The sequence below is a fragment of the Eretmochelys imbricata genome, chromosome 5 (assembly GCF_965152235.1).
Source record: "Eretmochelys imbricata isolate rEreImb1 chromosome 5, rEreImb1.hap1, whole genome shotgun sequence".
NCBI classification, from domain to species: domain Eukaryota; kingdom Metazoa; phylum Chordata; order Testudines; family Cheloniidae; genus Eretmochelys; species Eretmochelys imbricata.
The window spans coordinates 131,863,959-131,880,050 of record NC_135576.1 but is presented as its reverse complement, the minus strand read 5'-3'; the positions used below and the strand labels follow the sequence as shown (position 1 = coordinate 131,880,050).

General features: G+C 43.6%; 1 protein-coding gene across 4 annotated transcripts in view; it reads left to right on the top strand.

The window, feature by feature from the left end:
- ABCA1 (ATP binding cassette subfamily A member 1) overlaps positions 1–13,931 on the top strand; it is a 135,939-nt gene extending 122,008 nt beyond the window's left edge. For all 4 annotated transcript variants that reach the window (XM_077817924.1, XM_077817926.1, XM_077817925.1 and 1 more), the window contains 13 exons: positions 716–831; positions 922–1,066; positions 1,941–2,064; positions 2,964–3,093; positions 3,953–4,073; positions 4,729–4,791; positions 5,418–5,524; positions 6,189–6,330; positions 8,941–9,075; positions 9,935–10,038; positions 10,238–10,330; positions 10,555–10,798; positions 12,258–13,931. In XM_077817924.1, coding sequence (XP_077674050.1) covers positions 716–831; positions 922–1,066; positions 1,941–2,064; positions 2,964–3,093; positions 3,953–4,073; positions 4,729–4,791; positions 5,418–5,524; positions 6,189–6,330; positions 8,941–9,075; positions 9,935–10,038; positions 10,238–10,330; positions 10,555–10,798; positions 12,258–12,398 — 1,665 coding nt within the window. In that variant the 3' untranslated portion in view covers positions 12,399–13,931. The remainder of the gene's footprint in view (positions 1–715; positions 832–921; positions 1,067–1,940; positions 2,065–2,963; positions 3,094–3,952; positions 4,074–4,728; positions 4,792–5,417; positions 5,525–6,188; positions 6,331–8,940; positions 9,076–9,934; positions 10,039–10,237; positions 10,331–10,554; positions 10,799–12,257) is intronic.
- The last annotated feature ends 2,161 nt before the right edge of the window (positions 13,932–16,092 follow it).

The following is a 16,092-nucleotide window of genomic DNA, read 5'->3' as shown; positions in this document are numbered from 1 at the left end:
GTTATGGAGTTCTGGCTGGGCTGAATTTGGCCCTGGTGCATGCATATGAGCACACAGACGTGTGCATATGGTCACACACCTACTGAAAGGGCATGGTGAACTCCCACTTTCAGGGGAATTTACTGACCTTAGCTAGTGCTGAAGATCTGACAGTGTGATCAGGCCACTGCCCTGGGACTCAGCAGCTCTGGGTTTGATTCCCAGCTCTGCTGCTGGCTGGCCTGTTCTGTGACCTCGGGCAAGTCACTTCTCCTTTCCATGCCTCTGTTTCCCCTCCCACCTTATATCTTGTCTTTTAATCTATTGCTAGCTCTCCAGGGCGGGGCTGTCACTTTGTGCATGTCCAGAGCCAGCACAACAGGGCCCCATATGTGAAAAACCTCTCATCCGTATCTGGCTATTCTAATACAAATAATTGTGACAATCATAAACACCTTGACTTATTCCTCTTCATTTATTTGAACATCCTGGGCACTGCGATTCACCCTAGGATGAGTACACAGTACGTTTCCAGTGCTGGACTAAGGAAGATGTGGAGTGGCTGGCCAGCTCTCCAATCACCACGTATAATGTGCAGATTTATTTTCTGAGCAGATAGCATCATAATTTTCAATTCTATTCCCATATTTTTACCCTGATTTCCTCCATTTAGAGCATTAAGATGCTTTTGATTTTATTTTGCAAGTAACCTGGAGCTATTTCTTCCTCCTTCCAGTGCAACTACATAGTTCCAGCCACCTTGGTTATCATCATCTTCATCTGCTTCCAACAGAAGTCCTACGTGTCCTCTTCCAACCTGCCTGCGCTGGCCCTTCTCCTCCTGCTCTATGGGTAAGGCTGCATCTCTCGAGGGGATCCCTGAGGCCCCAGTGGACTGTGTGCTGCGAATGACGTGTGTTACTGTGTCTTTCTGCTCACCAGGTGGTCTATAACGCCACTCATGTACCCAGCTTCCTTTGTGTTCAAGATCCCCAGCACAGCCTACGTGGTGCTGACCAGCGTGAATCTCTTCATTGGCATAAATGGCAGCGTGGCCACTTTCGTCCTTGAGCTCTTCACCAACAACGTATGTTCCCACTGACGTGTCCTGCCGCCGCCACATCCCCCAGTGCTGCTGCTTTACATGGCCCTTAGAAAACCAGTGTCCACTCCTGGTATTCAGGGGAGTGGTAGGGAAGGCTAGGTCAGGTGGTCAGAATCGGGAATGCTGGAGCAAGTGGGGCATGTTGCCCAGAAGACCTCAGTTCAGGAAGGCAAGTAAGAATGTGTGTAACTTTAAGCACACGAGTAGCCCCTTTGACATCAGTGGCATGACTCGTGCTTACGTTCCTTGCTGAAAGGGGCTTAAAACTCTTCTGCTGTTTCTAATTGATAGTCAAAGGGAAAAAAGTGAGTTTGGTAGCTACTGAGTGCTGTGCAGACAAGCTAAGCTCTGTATTCACTGGGAGATGGAAGTGAAAGCTGAGATAAGAATACCAGTCCCCTGCCCTCTGGAGACCTGGGGGAATGGGGTATCCCATGCCTGCTTGGCATTAGTTCAGCTGATGGTAATCTGTGACTATTATGGGCACTGAGACAGTGCATCCCTCTGCTGTTACCTCGACCCAGCCCTAATTGTTCACCTCAAGCATATTATCTAAATCTTGGACTGTGAGCCCTCCTGGCTGGACTGTCTTTGTGATGTTGGTACATACAGTGCTTTGCACCATGGGGTCCTGGGGCACAATTATCATCATGTCCAGAGGGTTCTCCCATTATTTGTCAGGTTTGTTTGCTAATCTGTGCTGTCAGAGGTTGGTGGTGGAGTGGTTGTTTCTACCCATTGGGAAGCAAATTCGCAGGACAGTCACCCTCAGCAAGCTAAGCCTCCCTGCCTTTTTGTTCTCTGCCTTGAGAAGCAGCGCAGGTGGCTGATCTGTGCTTGGCTTTTGTTCCTTTAGAAGCTGAACAACATCAATGAAATCCTGAAGTCTGTCTTCCTCGTCTTCCCCCACTTCTGCCTGGGGCGGGGACTGATCGACATGGTGAAAAATCAGGCCATGGCCGACGCTTTGGAAAGGTTTGGTAAGTGACCTCACACAGTGTGGGATCCACAACGTCAGCTGGACACCCAGGGCATGAGCCTGGGAGGTGCTGAGCACCGTCCACTCCCATTAAAATCACCAGGAACTGAGGGCCCTTAGCTCACAGGGCCTGGCAGGATTAGTGCCTAGCTAACAGTAGTGAAAACAGTACAGAGGTCTGCTCTGAACAGGCCAGAGCCTGTAGCTATCCCATCTGATTCCTTACCAGGACTAGAGAGCAAATAGTTCTCAGCTGTTAGAGAGCTTGAGTTATTAGGGAGTCAACTGATTCTTTAAAAATACAGAAATGTAGTTGTGTGAAATGCAGCCTCAAGTTGAGAGGAAGGATGGTCGTGTGGTTAAGGCAGTGGGGCTGGGAGTCAGGAGAGCTGGGTTCAACTCCTGGCATCGCCGCAGACCTTCTGTGTGCCGTTGGGCAAGTCACTTCATCTCTCTGTGACTCAGTTCCCCCTCTGTAAACTCAGTGACTTCATCTCAGTGACTTCATCTCAGTGACTTCATCTCTCTGTGACTCAGTTCCCCCTCAGTTCCCCCTCTGTATCCCATTATCTGGGGATAATGCTTCCTTTCACTGTCTTGTCTATTGAGATTGTAGACTGTTCAGGGCAGGGCCTGTCTATTACTATAGCTATGTGCAGCTCCTAGCACACCAAACATCTGAATATCACTATTATAAAAGTACTATGTGCACAAGCCAAAACTGGGTTACCACGTGATCTTATTATCTTTGTCCTCTCTTTCCCCTTAGTGTCACCCCCTCATTGCATCTTGTCTAAAATGAGTCTGTAAAGCTCTCTCAGGGCAAGAGCCTTTCATCTTTGTGTTGGTCTCTCCAGCCGCTGTGCAAAGCTGACTGTGTGCTTCGGCTTTTCCAAACAGGCGAGAACCGTTTTGTGTCCCCTCTGTCCTGGGATCTGGTGGGACGGAACCTCTTTGCCATGGCTGTGGAAGGGGCAGTCTTCTTCCTTATCACAGTGCTCATCCAGTACAGGTTCTTCATCAAACCGAGGTAAGCTTGCTCTGCACCATGCTTCAGTGTTGTGGGCTGGGGGGAAAGATGCACAGAAGCCTGAGGTGTGCTCTTGGCTCTGACATATAGGACACAGCTGGCCCGGTCATACTGCAAAAGACCCATGCTACAACTTAGACAATCAGCAACGTCCAATCACAGTTATCAACCTTGTGTTAGTGATGATGCTTGTGCAGCCAGTCACTGTACCATCTCATTGTCAATTGACAGTGGGAAATTCTTATGCAGCCAGACCCTGTATGTCGTTTTTCCATTTACCTGAGTGGCAGTAGGAATGGGCCTAAAGTTTCTAGTGCAAAACCACCTCCCTGTGTACCCCAAGCCAATCAAACCAGCCTGAGAAAAGCTGGGGGAGGCATCTCAAAGAAAGGACATTTTGGTCCTTGGCGATATTTTGAACTTGAGCAAACGTTAGTTGGTGTGAAATCGGTTTTGCCTGGAGGATGCTATGTGAACACAGCAATAATCAGTAGCCCAGGAGTGTGCTGGAGACCATAGGAGTCATGTTCCTGGATTTAACAGTGAGACATTTATAGAATCTCTGACACCAAACAGATCAGCATTCGCTATGGGTGAAGTTCCCTGGCATGCACAGGGTCAGCACATGGCCTGTGCACTGAAGCCTCGCTTTGAAAGCCTAAGTGGGATGGAAGCAGCTTGCTAGCCTTCTGCATAGGGTTGAATTGCAAACACAGATGGGCTTCCCCAGGTGTGTTCTGTTTGGATGCTGGTGCATGATTGATACCTGTCTCACCCTCTCTGTCTTTCATTTGTAATGCATTCACCTAGCATGCTTTCTCCTCTTCCTTTTCACATGTTGACTCGTTCCCCTTCGAAGGCCTGTCAGTGCCAAGTTGTCTCCTGTCAATGATGAGGATGAGGATGTGACCAGGGAGAGGCAGAGGATAATTAGTGGTGGTGGACAGAGTGACATCCTTGAAATCAAAGAGCTGACCAAGGTGAGAGATAGAGGGCTGCTCATGCTTACCTAGATAGGTTGGGAGTGGGGCAGTCCCTCACTAGTACCACACAGCTTACCCAGGACCTGATCCAGAGCCCACGGGAGTCAAGGGGAAGACTCCCACTGATTTCAGTGGACTTTGAGTCAGGGTCCAGATATATTCTATTCACAGACTTAAAAGGCAGTTCACTTCCATCAGGTAAAATGTGTTGGATGTCAGCAATGCATCTTCATCCAGAAACACACACATCTCAGGCACAAGTCTCACATGTCTGGGGTACTGTCTTGACACATTACAGTTTCTTCCCCAATCAGATACTGGGCCAGACCCTCCATTGAAATCAACAGAACTACGCCAATTAACCCCAGCCAAGGTTCTGGCCTTGTATGCCTGAGTGCAGACACCAAAATCAGCTCCCCTGATTATCTCAACCACCAGTTACCTCCGGGAGTATGGTTAGTATGATTTGATGCAGTTGTAAAAAGCCTAATCCTGTCCCACTGAAGTCCAATGAGAGTTTAGCCATCGAATCCAAGGGGATCAGGACTGGAGCCTTAAGGATGTCTTAGAAAGTATGAGGGGCTCAGATTCTCTCTCTTCTCCCACCCTCCCACGTTTGTTATTCTTATTAATTTGTATTTCCTGGTTTCAGATTTATAGAATGAAGAGAAAACCAGCTGTTGACCGGATCTGTGTTGGAATCCCTCCTGGGGAGGTAACGTCCAATTGGTCATCTAGATCTGTGTTTGTTTTTACCTGACTATTTAGGAGCAGTAGAAGGCAGTGAGTAGGATCAGAGCTGAAATCCTTCAGGTTTTCATTGTAATAAAGAGGAGACATGGTCTTGTGCTTAAGACAGTTCCCAGCTCTGCCATAAACTCTGGGTGTGACCTTGGACAAATCACTAAATCCCTCAGGAAAACGAGGATAATCACACTCCTGGACCTCCCTTGGGGTGGCAGGATAAATACATTAGTGTTTGGTACGCAGTCTGAGGCTATTCCACTAGATAAAATGCTTTTGTTCCCTCCTCCCTTCCAAATGATTTCAGTTTGAAATAAAAGTTCAGAAACTTCCTATGAAAATGTGGTATTACACTGAAGAGCAGCTGTCAGAATAGGGGGAGCCAGCGTTAGTCTGTCTTGCTAATTCCAGATCAAATTTGCTCACACTTATACATAAAAAGATGTTTTTTTCCTATAGTCCCTCACTCTCACCCTGAGCTCTGAGAGTCCAGCGACTTCTTCCCGCCTTATGTGTCATTGTCAGTAATAAAAGATTCTGCAGGACAAATCATGCACTCAAATACACATGGATTCATATGCTCTTTAATGTTTTCAGTGCTTTGGCCTCCTGGGAGTGAATGGCGCTGGCAAATCATCAACTTTCAAGATGCTAACTGGAGATACAGATGTGACGGGAGGAGAAGCTTTTCTGAAGGGAAACAGGTGAGCAGAAGACACAACTCCTCTTCCCTCTGCTTTACACCAAAGAAAAACCTCTGCTTCTCTCTCCTTCCTGTGTGCTCAAATTCCCAAGCAGATGTAACTCCACTGACTTTGCTAGACTGGCCCCTGCTTGCACTAGGGCTAAACCTGCCTAACTTTAAGCATGTGCTCTGCTGAGTCAAGGTCATAGGGTAACATTTTCAAATGTACCTAAACCCCAAGTCACTTTTGAAATTGGGGCTTAGGACTTGTCCACACAGCAAATTACTGCGGAGCAAACCACGGTATGAAACTCCAGCACATCAGCTTGCTGCACAGCGAAAGTCCCAGAGTGCAGCTTGCCTTACTGCTGGCACTCCAGGGTTTTCACTGTGCTGTAGAAGACCAGGCTTGCCACGCAGTAACTTGCCATGTAGACATGCCAATAGGCTCTGAAGTTACGTAGGCGTTTTTGAAAAGGTACCCATCGTGATTAACGGTCACATTTTAAAAGAAATTAATGTGACCCCGAATTGCTTTTGGGATCCAGTTACATCTTTGCCTAAGCCACTGGGGTTTGATACTTCCAGAATGTTGACTGGTCACACCCCTGTTCTGTATTCCCTACCTGAAAAGGCAATGGATGTTGCACCACCCTAACTATGGATCTTCTCTTGCTTTACAGTATCTTATCTAACATCCAAGGAGTCCATCAGAACATGGGCTATTGCCCTCAGTTTGATGCTATTAATGAGCTGTTGACAGGGAGAGAACATCTGGAGTTCTTTGCACTTTTACGGGGTGTTCCTGAGAAAGAGGTCTGCCAGGTACGCAAAACGGAAAGCACACACCCTGGCTGAACTGGTTACACATTTTTGCTGGCATGCATTCCGCTGCCCACTGCAATCCGTTTGTTTGGACAGGATAGCGAAATTGTCATCTCCTGTATTTTTTCAGTACCAAACAAGTGTTCTGCTCGTTCACTCCTACCTAGGACAACTGTGTCCTGCCCAAAGCAGCTGATATTACCAGTAAACCTGGGTTTCAAGTCAGTTAAACCCTCCCTGGGCTTTTCCTACTGGTCACCATTACTCCTAGACTGATCTGTTGCCTTAAGGAATGCTTATTTAGGGACAAATGGTGGAGTCCTTATTCCTGTTGCTGATCATTTACTCTGAGGAGCAGTCCCACTGAGTTCACTGGGAATAAATGCTCACCAATTTAAGGGTTTCCCAGTCTGGCCACTCATCTTTTATAGGGACTAAATTTTCATTACTTGAACACTGACATTTTGGCATTCCCAGTGCTGGAGCAGTCATTCAGGCCATTGGTATCAACTCCCTCCCTCTCTGCTGTTGATTTCTCATGCTGTCAGCAACGTGCACCATCTGCATCCCAAATGCGGGAGATCTCAACAGAGTGCTGGTCTGGAAATACTAACAGGCTGTATCTATGTAAAGGAGCTGTGGCCGTTTACACCAGCTGAGGATTTTCCTCAATCAGTTTAAGGGCCTTCATCTGCAGTGGTGGTGTGTAGTAACTGCAAGCACCTTGAGGAATCTTGGGCCATTTCCTATGAGCGCACAATGAGTCATGTTACTACAAGCCCTGGGAAACAGTAGCTTGCCACCAAGTGAATGGGCACTGAGCATTATCCAACGAGAGTGCTGTATAACTGGATCTATTTCTATTAGGGCTGTCAAGTGATTAAAAAAATTAATCGTGCTGTTAAACAAAAATAGAATAGCATTTATTTAAATATTTTTGGATGTTTACTACATTTTTGAATAAATTTTAATTACAACACAGAATACAAAGTGTACAGTGCTCACTTTATATTTATTTATTACAAATATTTGTACTGTAAAAAACAAAAAAAATTTATTTTTCAATTCACCTTACACTGGTACTGTAGTGCAATCTCTTTATCATGAAAGTTGAACTTACAAATGTAGAATTATGTACAAAAAAAAACAACCCTGTATTAAAAAATAAAACAATGTAAAACTTCAGAGCCTACAAGTCCACTCAGTCCTACTTCTTGATCAGCCAATCGCTCAGACAAACAAGGTTGGTTACAATTTGCAGGAGATAATGCTGCCCACTTCTTGTTTACAGTGTCACCTGAAAGTGAGAACAGGCGTTCGCATGGCACTGTTGTAGCTGGTGTTGCAAGATACAACTCTTTAGCGCATCTGGCACATAAATATGTCCCTTCATACTTCAGCAACCATTCCAGAGGACATTCTTCCATACTGGTGATGGGTTCTGCTTGATAACAATCCAAAGCACTGCAGACTGACACAGATTCATTTTCATCATCTGAGTCAGATGCCAGCAGCAGAAGGCTGATTTTCTTTTTTGGTGGTTTGGGTTCTGAAGTTTCCGCATCAGAGTGTTGCTCTTTTAAGGCTTCTAAAAGCACGCTCCACACCTCGTCCCTCTCAAATTTTGGAACAGCACTTCAGCTTCGTAAACCTTGGGTCGAGTGCTGTAGCTATTTTTAGAAATCTCACATCGGTATCTTCTTTGCGTTTTGTCAAATCTGCTGTGAAAGTGTTCTTAAAACAAACGCGTGCTGGGTCATCATCCGAGACTGCTATAACAACATGAAATACATGCAGAATGTGGGTAAAACAGCACAGGAGACATACAATTCTCCCCCAACGAGTACAGTCACAAATTTAATTGCTGCATTATTTTTTTAATGAGCATAGTCAGCTGGAAGCATGTCCTCTGGAATGGTGGCCAAAGCATGAAGGGGCATATGAATGATCTGGCATGTAAATACCTTGCAACACCAGCTACAAAAGTGCCATGCCAACACCTGTTCTCACTTTCAGGTGATGTAAATAAGAAGCAGGCAGCAGTATCTCCCGTCAATGTAAACAAACTTGTTTGTCTTAGCGACTGGCTGAACAAGAAGTAGGGCTGAGTGGACTTGTAGGCTCTAAAGTTTTCCACTGTTTTCTTTTTGAGTGCAGTTACGTAACTGAAAAAAATCTGCATTTGTAAGTTACACTTTCACGATAAAGAGAGTGAACTTCAGTACTTGTATGAGGTGAACTGAAAAATACTATTTCTGTTGTTTATCATTTTTACAGTGCAAATATTTGTAACCAAAAATAATAATATAAAGTGAGCCCTGTGCACTTTGTGTTCTGTGTTGTAACTGAAATCAATATTGAAAATATAGAAAAACATCCAAAAATATTTAATACATTTCAATTGATATTCTATTGTTATAAGTGCAATTAATCAGGATTTTTTTAATCGCGATTGTTTTGAGTTAATCGCATGACTTAACTGCGATTAATGGACAGCCCTAATTTTTATAAACATGTTTCTATTTCCCAAAGACTCTTTACCTTCCAGTGCAGTAGTTCCTCACCCCTTGATATCGATTCAGAAGGTCCTATTGCCCTCTCTTCCTGTAGGTTGGCGAATGGGCAATTCGTAAACTGGGCCTTGTGAAATATGGAGAAAAATATGCTGGGAACTACAGCGGAGGGAACAGACGCAAGCTCTCCACTGCTATTGCCCTGATTGGGAGCCCTCCGGTGGTGTTCCTGGTGAGTTCACGACTGCTCATGTACTAACATTTTTTTCCATTAAAAATAACTAGGTCTGAATGCTGTTCCCATTGAGGTCTGTGACGTTTTGCCATTTAGCAATGAAGTATACATTTAAATGCATAACAAGTCATTTGCATGTGCAAAGGCCAACTTATATGTGAACATGATGTAGTTACATGTACAAATACAGGGCAAAATATATGGCATGAGCTTCAGGCCTCTATTTTTGGAAATTTGTTCCAGAGAGTTGTTTCCAGTTACTTTGGCAATGACCGTCTAGATTTGGATACTCACTAAGAATTAAGGACAATAGCCTGCCACTGCTTTATATACAAAACTCCCTTAACTTCAAGGGAGTACTGCGCATAGATGGATGATCAGATCCAGCCCTTTATGTGTAAACAGTTTGCAAAAAAAAACAGATAAGAAAGCAACGGTTTTATCTTTCCTTTTGTGAATTCTTGAAAGACAACTACTAAAATCCATAGTATGTGATCAGTGAGAGCTACGCATTCTATTTAAACTAGAGCTCATTAATTTTTTCCAATTTTGAAACTGATGATCAAATTTAGTAATTAGAGAAAAAAATTAACGATGTTCACAAAATTTGTTCCCCAAATTTTGACCAACTGATCAAATTTTTACTAAGTTAACATTTCTGGGAAAAAATCATATTTTAAGTTTTGAAAAGGGGAAAAGTTTCCATGAAACTTTTTCTTCTTTTAAACTTTTCCAGTAAAAATCATTTGGATGGGTGTGGTTTTCACTCTTCACAGTTACACTATTTCATATACTATGACAATATTTATCAGTAGCATGTTATAGTAGAACATGGTTTATTAAATGTAATTTTCAGGATGAGCCAACCACGGGAATGGATCCCAAAGCACGCCGTTTCTTATGGAACTGTGCTCTGAGCATCATCAAGGAGGGGAGATCAGTGGTGCTTACATCTCACAGGCATGTAGTGTTCATTATAGTTGGGTATATACTTCATTGTATTTCTCCAGTCTGATTTAATTGGGGGTGGATTTTGAAATCGAAACGTTCAGCTCAGCTGTTTTGTTTCTGTTAACGCAGGTTGGTGCTACGTGGTGGTGGTGAATTTAGAAAATGCAGCCTTTTTGTAGGGCTAATGTTTTTTCATTTGCCCCCATAGCATGGAAGAATGCGAAGCCCTGTGCACTCGAATGGCAATAATGGTCAACGGGCGGTTCAGGTGTCTTGGCAGTGTCCAGCATCTGAAGAACAGGTGAGCGCTTTCAATTTGCTCAGGCCACAGAATGGTCAGTGGGCCTGCATTTTTAGGGCTGCCCATCCCAGTTCAATCTGAACTGCTGGGATATTGACATGAGTGATTTTTCTCCTTCTTCAGTTCTTCTTACGTGGCTTTCTTGTTACTCTTTAAGCTACAAGAAAGGACACCCCTTTTTCAAAGAGACTCACCTAAATTCCTCTGCGTGCTGTTGTTTGCAGGTTTGGAGATGGTTATACAATAGTAGTGCGAATAGCGGGGGCAAACCCTAACCTGAAGCCCGTTCAGGAATTCTTTGGGCTTGCCTTTCCTGGCAGCGTCCTGAAGGAGAAGCATCGGAACATGCTGCAGTACCAGCTCCCATCCTCACCATCCTCTCTGGCCAGGATATTTAGCGTCCTCTCCCAGAACAAAAAAAGACTCCACATAGAAGACTACTCCGTTTCTCAGACTACACTTGATCAAGTAAGTTTCTAGTGCGTTGTGAGCCAAATTCTCCTCTCCTCACATGGCTGGGAAACCCTGAGTAACTTCACGGACGTCATTGGCCCTCCAGCGTGTGACTGGGAGCAGAGCTGGGCCATTTGTCTTCAGCTGAGTATTTCCTACATGGAGATGGTAACACATCAATGAATTTCACCTTTGTAGCAAGGCAAATGGGTTACTTATGTGGGGCCTAGTGCATAGGGCACTCAGGAGACCTGGGTTCTAGTCCCAACTCTGCAACTAGCTTGGGCGTCACTTTACCTTTCTGGGCCTCAGTTTCCCTATTCATAAAATGCGGATAATGCTACTGACCTCCTTTTCTACAACACTTTTAGATCTGTTAATGAAAAGGACTACATAAGAGCTAGGTATTATCTTCATTATCGTAATTGGCTTATTCACTGCATCTTTTTCTCCCTATTCTGAATCAAACATGCAGGCTAAATGCGACGTAAAAGCTAAGAGAAACACATTTGAGGGAGGAATTATAGTCTTGCAATTGTACAGAACTGGCTGTTAGGATACCTGGTTTCTGTTCCCTGTTCCACAGATTTCCTGTGTGACTGTGGGTAAAATCATTAACCCGATGTGTGTGTATGTGTTTCTTCATCTGTAAAATGGGGTTCAGAATGCCTGCTTACCTTGCAGTGGTCTTGTGAGGCGAAATTCATGTGTATAAAAGCCTTTGAAATCCTCAGATGAGAGGCACCATAGTAGTGCAAGGTAATACTTGACAGTGCAAGGTATATAGCACGCAGTAAACGCCTGTGGTATTTATAAATGCAAGGTACCAGCACTGTAAAAATACATGGCACCTTCCAGGAGACTTCAAAAGGCAGGGCCTTTGCTTCCAAGAGTTAAAATCTAGCACGGGCACTGCACAGTACAAAGGGAGGAAAAGGAATGGCACTGCCATTGCTGAAGAGATCTGTGTTGAAAGGGTTTGAGGAGGATGCTCGGCACAGAGGTCCCACTCTGGGGATAGTGGAAAAGGAGGCCGAAAGCAAGAGTGATCAGAAGCAAAGGGTGAGAGACGGAGGATGCAGAGGAAGGTAGGACGAAATGAGGGTTATAAGCAGGAAGAAATTGATGAATAGGATGTTGAGCTCAAAGCAGTGAGCAGCGAAGCCAGTGCAATGAAGAGGGGTGCTGTAGCCAGAACAGCTGATAAGGCAGCTGAGGCCTTTGGACAGTGCTGCTTACTGTGTGGCAGATTTTTGATTTTTCCACCTGGGCTTTTCTTCTGTAACTCTTATTTTAATTGACAAGAAGTAGATACTGGACTTAATCCTACTGCCACTGAAGCCAGTGGGAAATTTGTCATTAATTTCCATAGGGAGTAGGGTTGAATCCATGTTAAACAAACAGTTCATAGAGGAAAATATCCTGCACTAAGCAGAACCAAAGTGACTAAAGACACGACCCTTTTCTCTTGTAGGTGTTCGTAAACTTTGCCAAGGACCAAAGCGATGATGACCACACAAAGGACATGTCATTGCACAAAAACCAGACTGTTGTGGACATTGCAATCCTTACTTCCTTTCTGCGAGATGAGAAGGTGAAAGAAAGTTGCGTGTGAGCTACCATAGGCAAGGACATGGTGTTGAGCAGAAGGAGGAGACAGCGCACCTTCCTTTGCATGGAATGGGATATTCCCAAAGGCGAAAGCTAGAGGATACAGAGGGAAAGACGTGAACTGGACACTCTACTGATAACCATTCAATGCAATGCAATTCAATGCAATGAAAACAAAATTCCATTACAGAGGCAGTGCCTCTTGGGAGTCATTGCCTTGTTGTACTGTTCTCAAGTGACTGACTTGAATCTAGTTCATTACAGTATAACTCTGTGAAACTGTAGTATGGAACCCATTGGACACTGTGGGCTTTCAGCCATACTGTATTTTGTTCCTACATCATATACTTTTCCTAGGGTTGCAACAATCGTTCATTGAGGAATCATGGCCAGTGCTTATTTATTGATATTTTAAAGGTGTGCACGTTCATACTCTAACTTTTTTCATATTGGGAGTGGAATTTCCCTGGTGCTACATGCATTGCCGGCAATGAATGCACCGAAACAGTAAGTGCCAACCAGTTACCAAAAGGCACAGTGTTGTGGCCTTATTTTGTGGGGGGGGAACCACTTGACCAGCTACTCCGTAAAGATCTTTATAGACTGGTGGAGGTCAATCGGTAATAATCCTAAACCACGACGCACACTGTATGTAGATGGTATGCAGAGATTTGATAACCTGTCTCATCATCCGCTGCAGGGGTAGCAGTGTGCACAACTGTGAACCTTGCAAATGTATGGGACTGTCCCACTAGCATTGAGACCAATCACCTGCTTCCTAACTAGCCTTTCTGTAGTTAAGTACTTTGCTGCTCCTCTTGAGGTACCACCGTAGTGCCACTTGGAAGGCTGCACAAGGACTGCGTAGAGAGCAGTGGATGAGAAGCAAAACTAGTGATCAGACTAGAGCAGCAAACTCAGTGGTTGTATATGCTGCTAATGCCCAGAGTACATTATAAAACACAAGACAGTCATTCTGCTATGTAGTGTCTTGAATTCCCGTTTCAAGGCAGCAGAAAGGTAACCAGCATCTGAAATTCTCTATTGCTTAGCTCAAATGTGGTGTCATTTCTGGCTTTGTCACTTAAACTGAAAACCTGATGAGATGTAGATTTTTTTTCAGTAGTATTATTTATGTCCTTAAAAAGGTTAGGGTATGGAAATGCTTCAATTTGTTATAGGTATGTTGTTAAACAGGATCTATGCAACTCCCACTAGCACTGGCTTCAGCTACAAAAATTTGCCTGAAACTCTCCTACATGGAAATTGAGATATGGTTAGATTAACGTGATGTAGTTTCAGTTATTAGGTGAACCCTAATTGCAGAATTTACTTTTGTTCGTGTGGGAAACCACCTCATTCAAGTTCCCCTTGGGAACAACACCACAGTGACAGCTATCAGTCATCTAAATTTCAAAACTTTACCAAAAAATGTTTATCATGGTGAGACTTACTGACACACTCTCTCGGCTGGCTGTGCCTTGGGAGCACATCTGCACAAATGTGTTCCGCAGGTACCTTGGCCGTGCTTCAATACTTAAAATAGCCCCTTGCTGATGCTGGGTCTAACTCTAAGCACATGAACAGCCCCACTGACTTCAACAGGGCTACTTGTGCTTTATGTCCCTTGCTGAACCTGTGCCTCTAAAATGTATTTATTACCTCTTGATGCTCCTCCATCATGACTTGATTTTTTTCAGTAAATGCCCTGAAGTCTTACACTAATAAATATGGAAAGTGCCATGAACTGAAATTATCACTTTAGCAGCATTAGGCAATGTGATGGTTATTTATATACTTCCAGGCATCTTGGCATTGATAAATTCAGCATTTTATTAAATGAAGCACTGTGCAAAGGGTTAAGTCTACCAGTACTCACTGTATTCCTGCATTGGAATAAAGCAAACCAAGCTACAGCTCAGCTGAAGTGCCTTTGACATTCTGTATTCATAATTTAATCCACAGAATACAGTTGTAGAGGGGAAAGGACAGAAGAAGGGGTTAGTATACCTCATTTCTTAAAGCATAATCTGTATTGTACTTACAAGAACTCAATCAGACACTTCCCTACAGTATCCTCAGCGAGTTATTAATATAAATTAACAGTATACATTATATTTTCAAGAGCAGAGCTGTTATAAATATTGGGCCCAATCCTGCAGCTGTAACTCATATGATACTAAGGGCTGCAGGATCTGGCCTACGGTGTGATTTTCAGAGTCAGCGAACACACTGAACATTTAGTACCTCTGAAAACCAACACCACAAGTGGCACTAATTCACAATATCAACAGAAAGATTACAGCAAGAGACTCAATCCTGCAATGCACAGAACTACCAGTCAGTATAGTACGAATGTGGGGTGTGCAAGTTTGAGCCCACTGCAATGGAGTTTATTTTAAACCCATACAGATGGTTGCAGTTTTTTGATGGATGATTTCATTTGCAGTGCATAGACAGTGTACACATTTCTCCTAACCCTGCCAAAGAAGAAAGCCTTGAAGATTCCTAATGCACAATCTGGCTTCTATGATAAAAAGAAAGTTACCCTAGATGTTGAAGGTAACAGGAATATTTCACAACTCTTCAGTCCCTGGAGAAATCTCAGACTTTTGTACAATTTTTTAATCTGTATGGAATCCAGCCTGTGCCATACAGTTCTCTCATACTGCTCTCTCACTCGCTGAAATGATTTCCAACGACTTTTCTGCCCTTGGAGTTGGATGTCAGGCAAAATTATCCTCGTGCCACACGTGTTACAATTGTGAACCACTCTGATAACAGAACTGCATTGAGGGCATTTATGTATTTGAAACAATGTTACCACTTACTGTATGCTATTAAATTGTTGCAACCCTTTTTGTAGTATATTTGTATTTCAATAAGGACTATACATGTTATTTTTCCTAAGATAAAGTGCTTCTCCCCTTCCTCATACCCCCCTCCCCACCCTACCCCCCAAAAATACTGTTGGTCCTTCATTCCAAGCACTTTATGCTGTCTGTAAGGGGATCTATTTTTGCACTGGAATATCTATTAACTTTGCAAAATCTAGAGATTTCACAACAAAACTTCTAAGTTAAATCTTTCAATGGACATTTTCATTAAAAATAAATATATATATATTTGTATTTGCCAATAACTGTTTGTGAAGTATTAGGCATTTTAATTGCCTTGTATTAAGTCAAAAATAAAGCTGTAACAGCACTGTTCGACAAAATTTGCTGTTCTGCATTTACTGCTTAGAAGGGTGCTATTCATCTGTGACAAGCAGGAGGACCTTACTTATGTTTGGCTTGTGATGTGAACTTCCACACAAAGTGGAAAATTGTTTTACACCTTTCCCCATGAACTGAATTGTTTTAGTCCTTTAATGCAAACAATATTAATGTAAGTTTTACTTCTGCAGTCCAGTATGGTGGAGGGTAAATCTCAGTGTCATAGAATACCAGGGTTGGAAGGGACCTCAGGAGGTCATCTAGTCCAACCCCCTGCTCAAAGCAGGACCAAGCCCCAATTTTTGCTCCAGATCCCTAAATGGCCCCCTCAAGGATTGAACTCACAACCCTGGGTTTAACAGGCCAATGCTCAAACCACTGAGCTATCCCTCCCCCTCTGCCACATAACATCTGGTTATTAAAACTTAGTCCAGGTTAAGGTCAGAGATATTCAAACTTGATAGTAGTAGCGTAATCAAA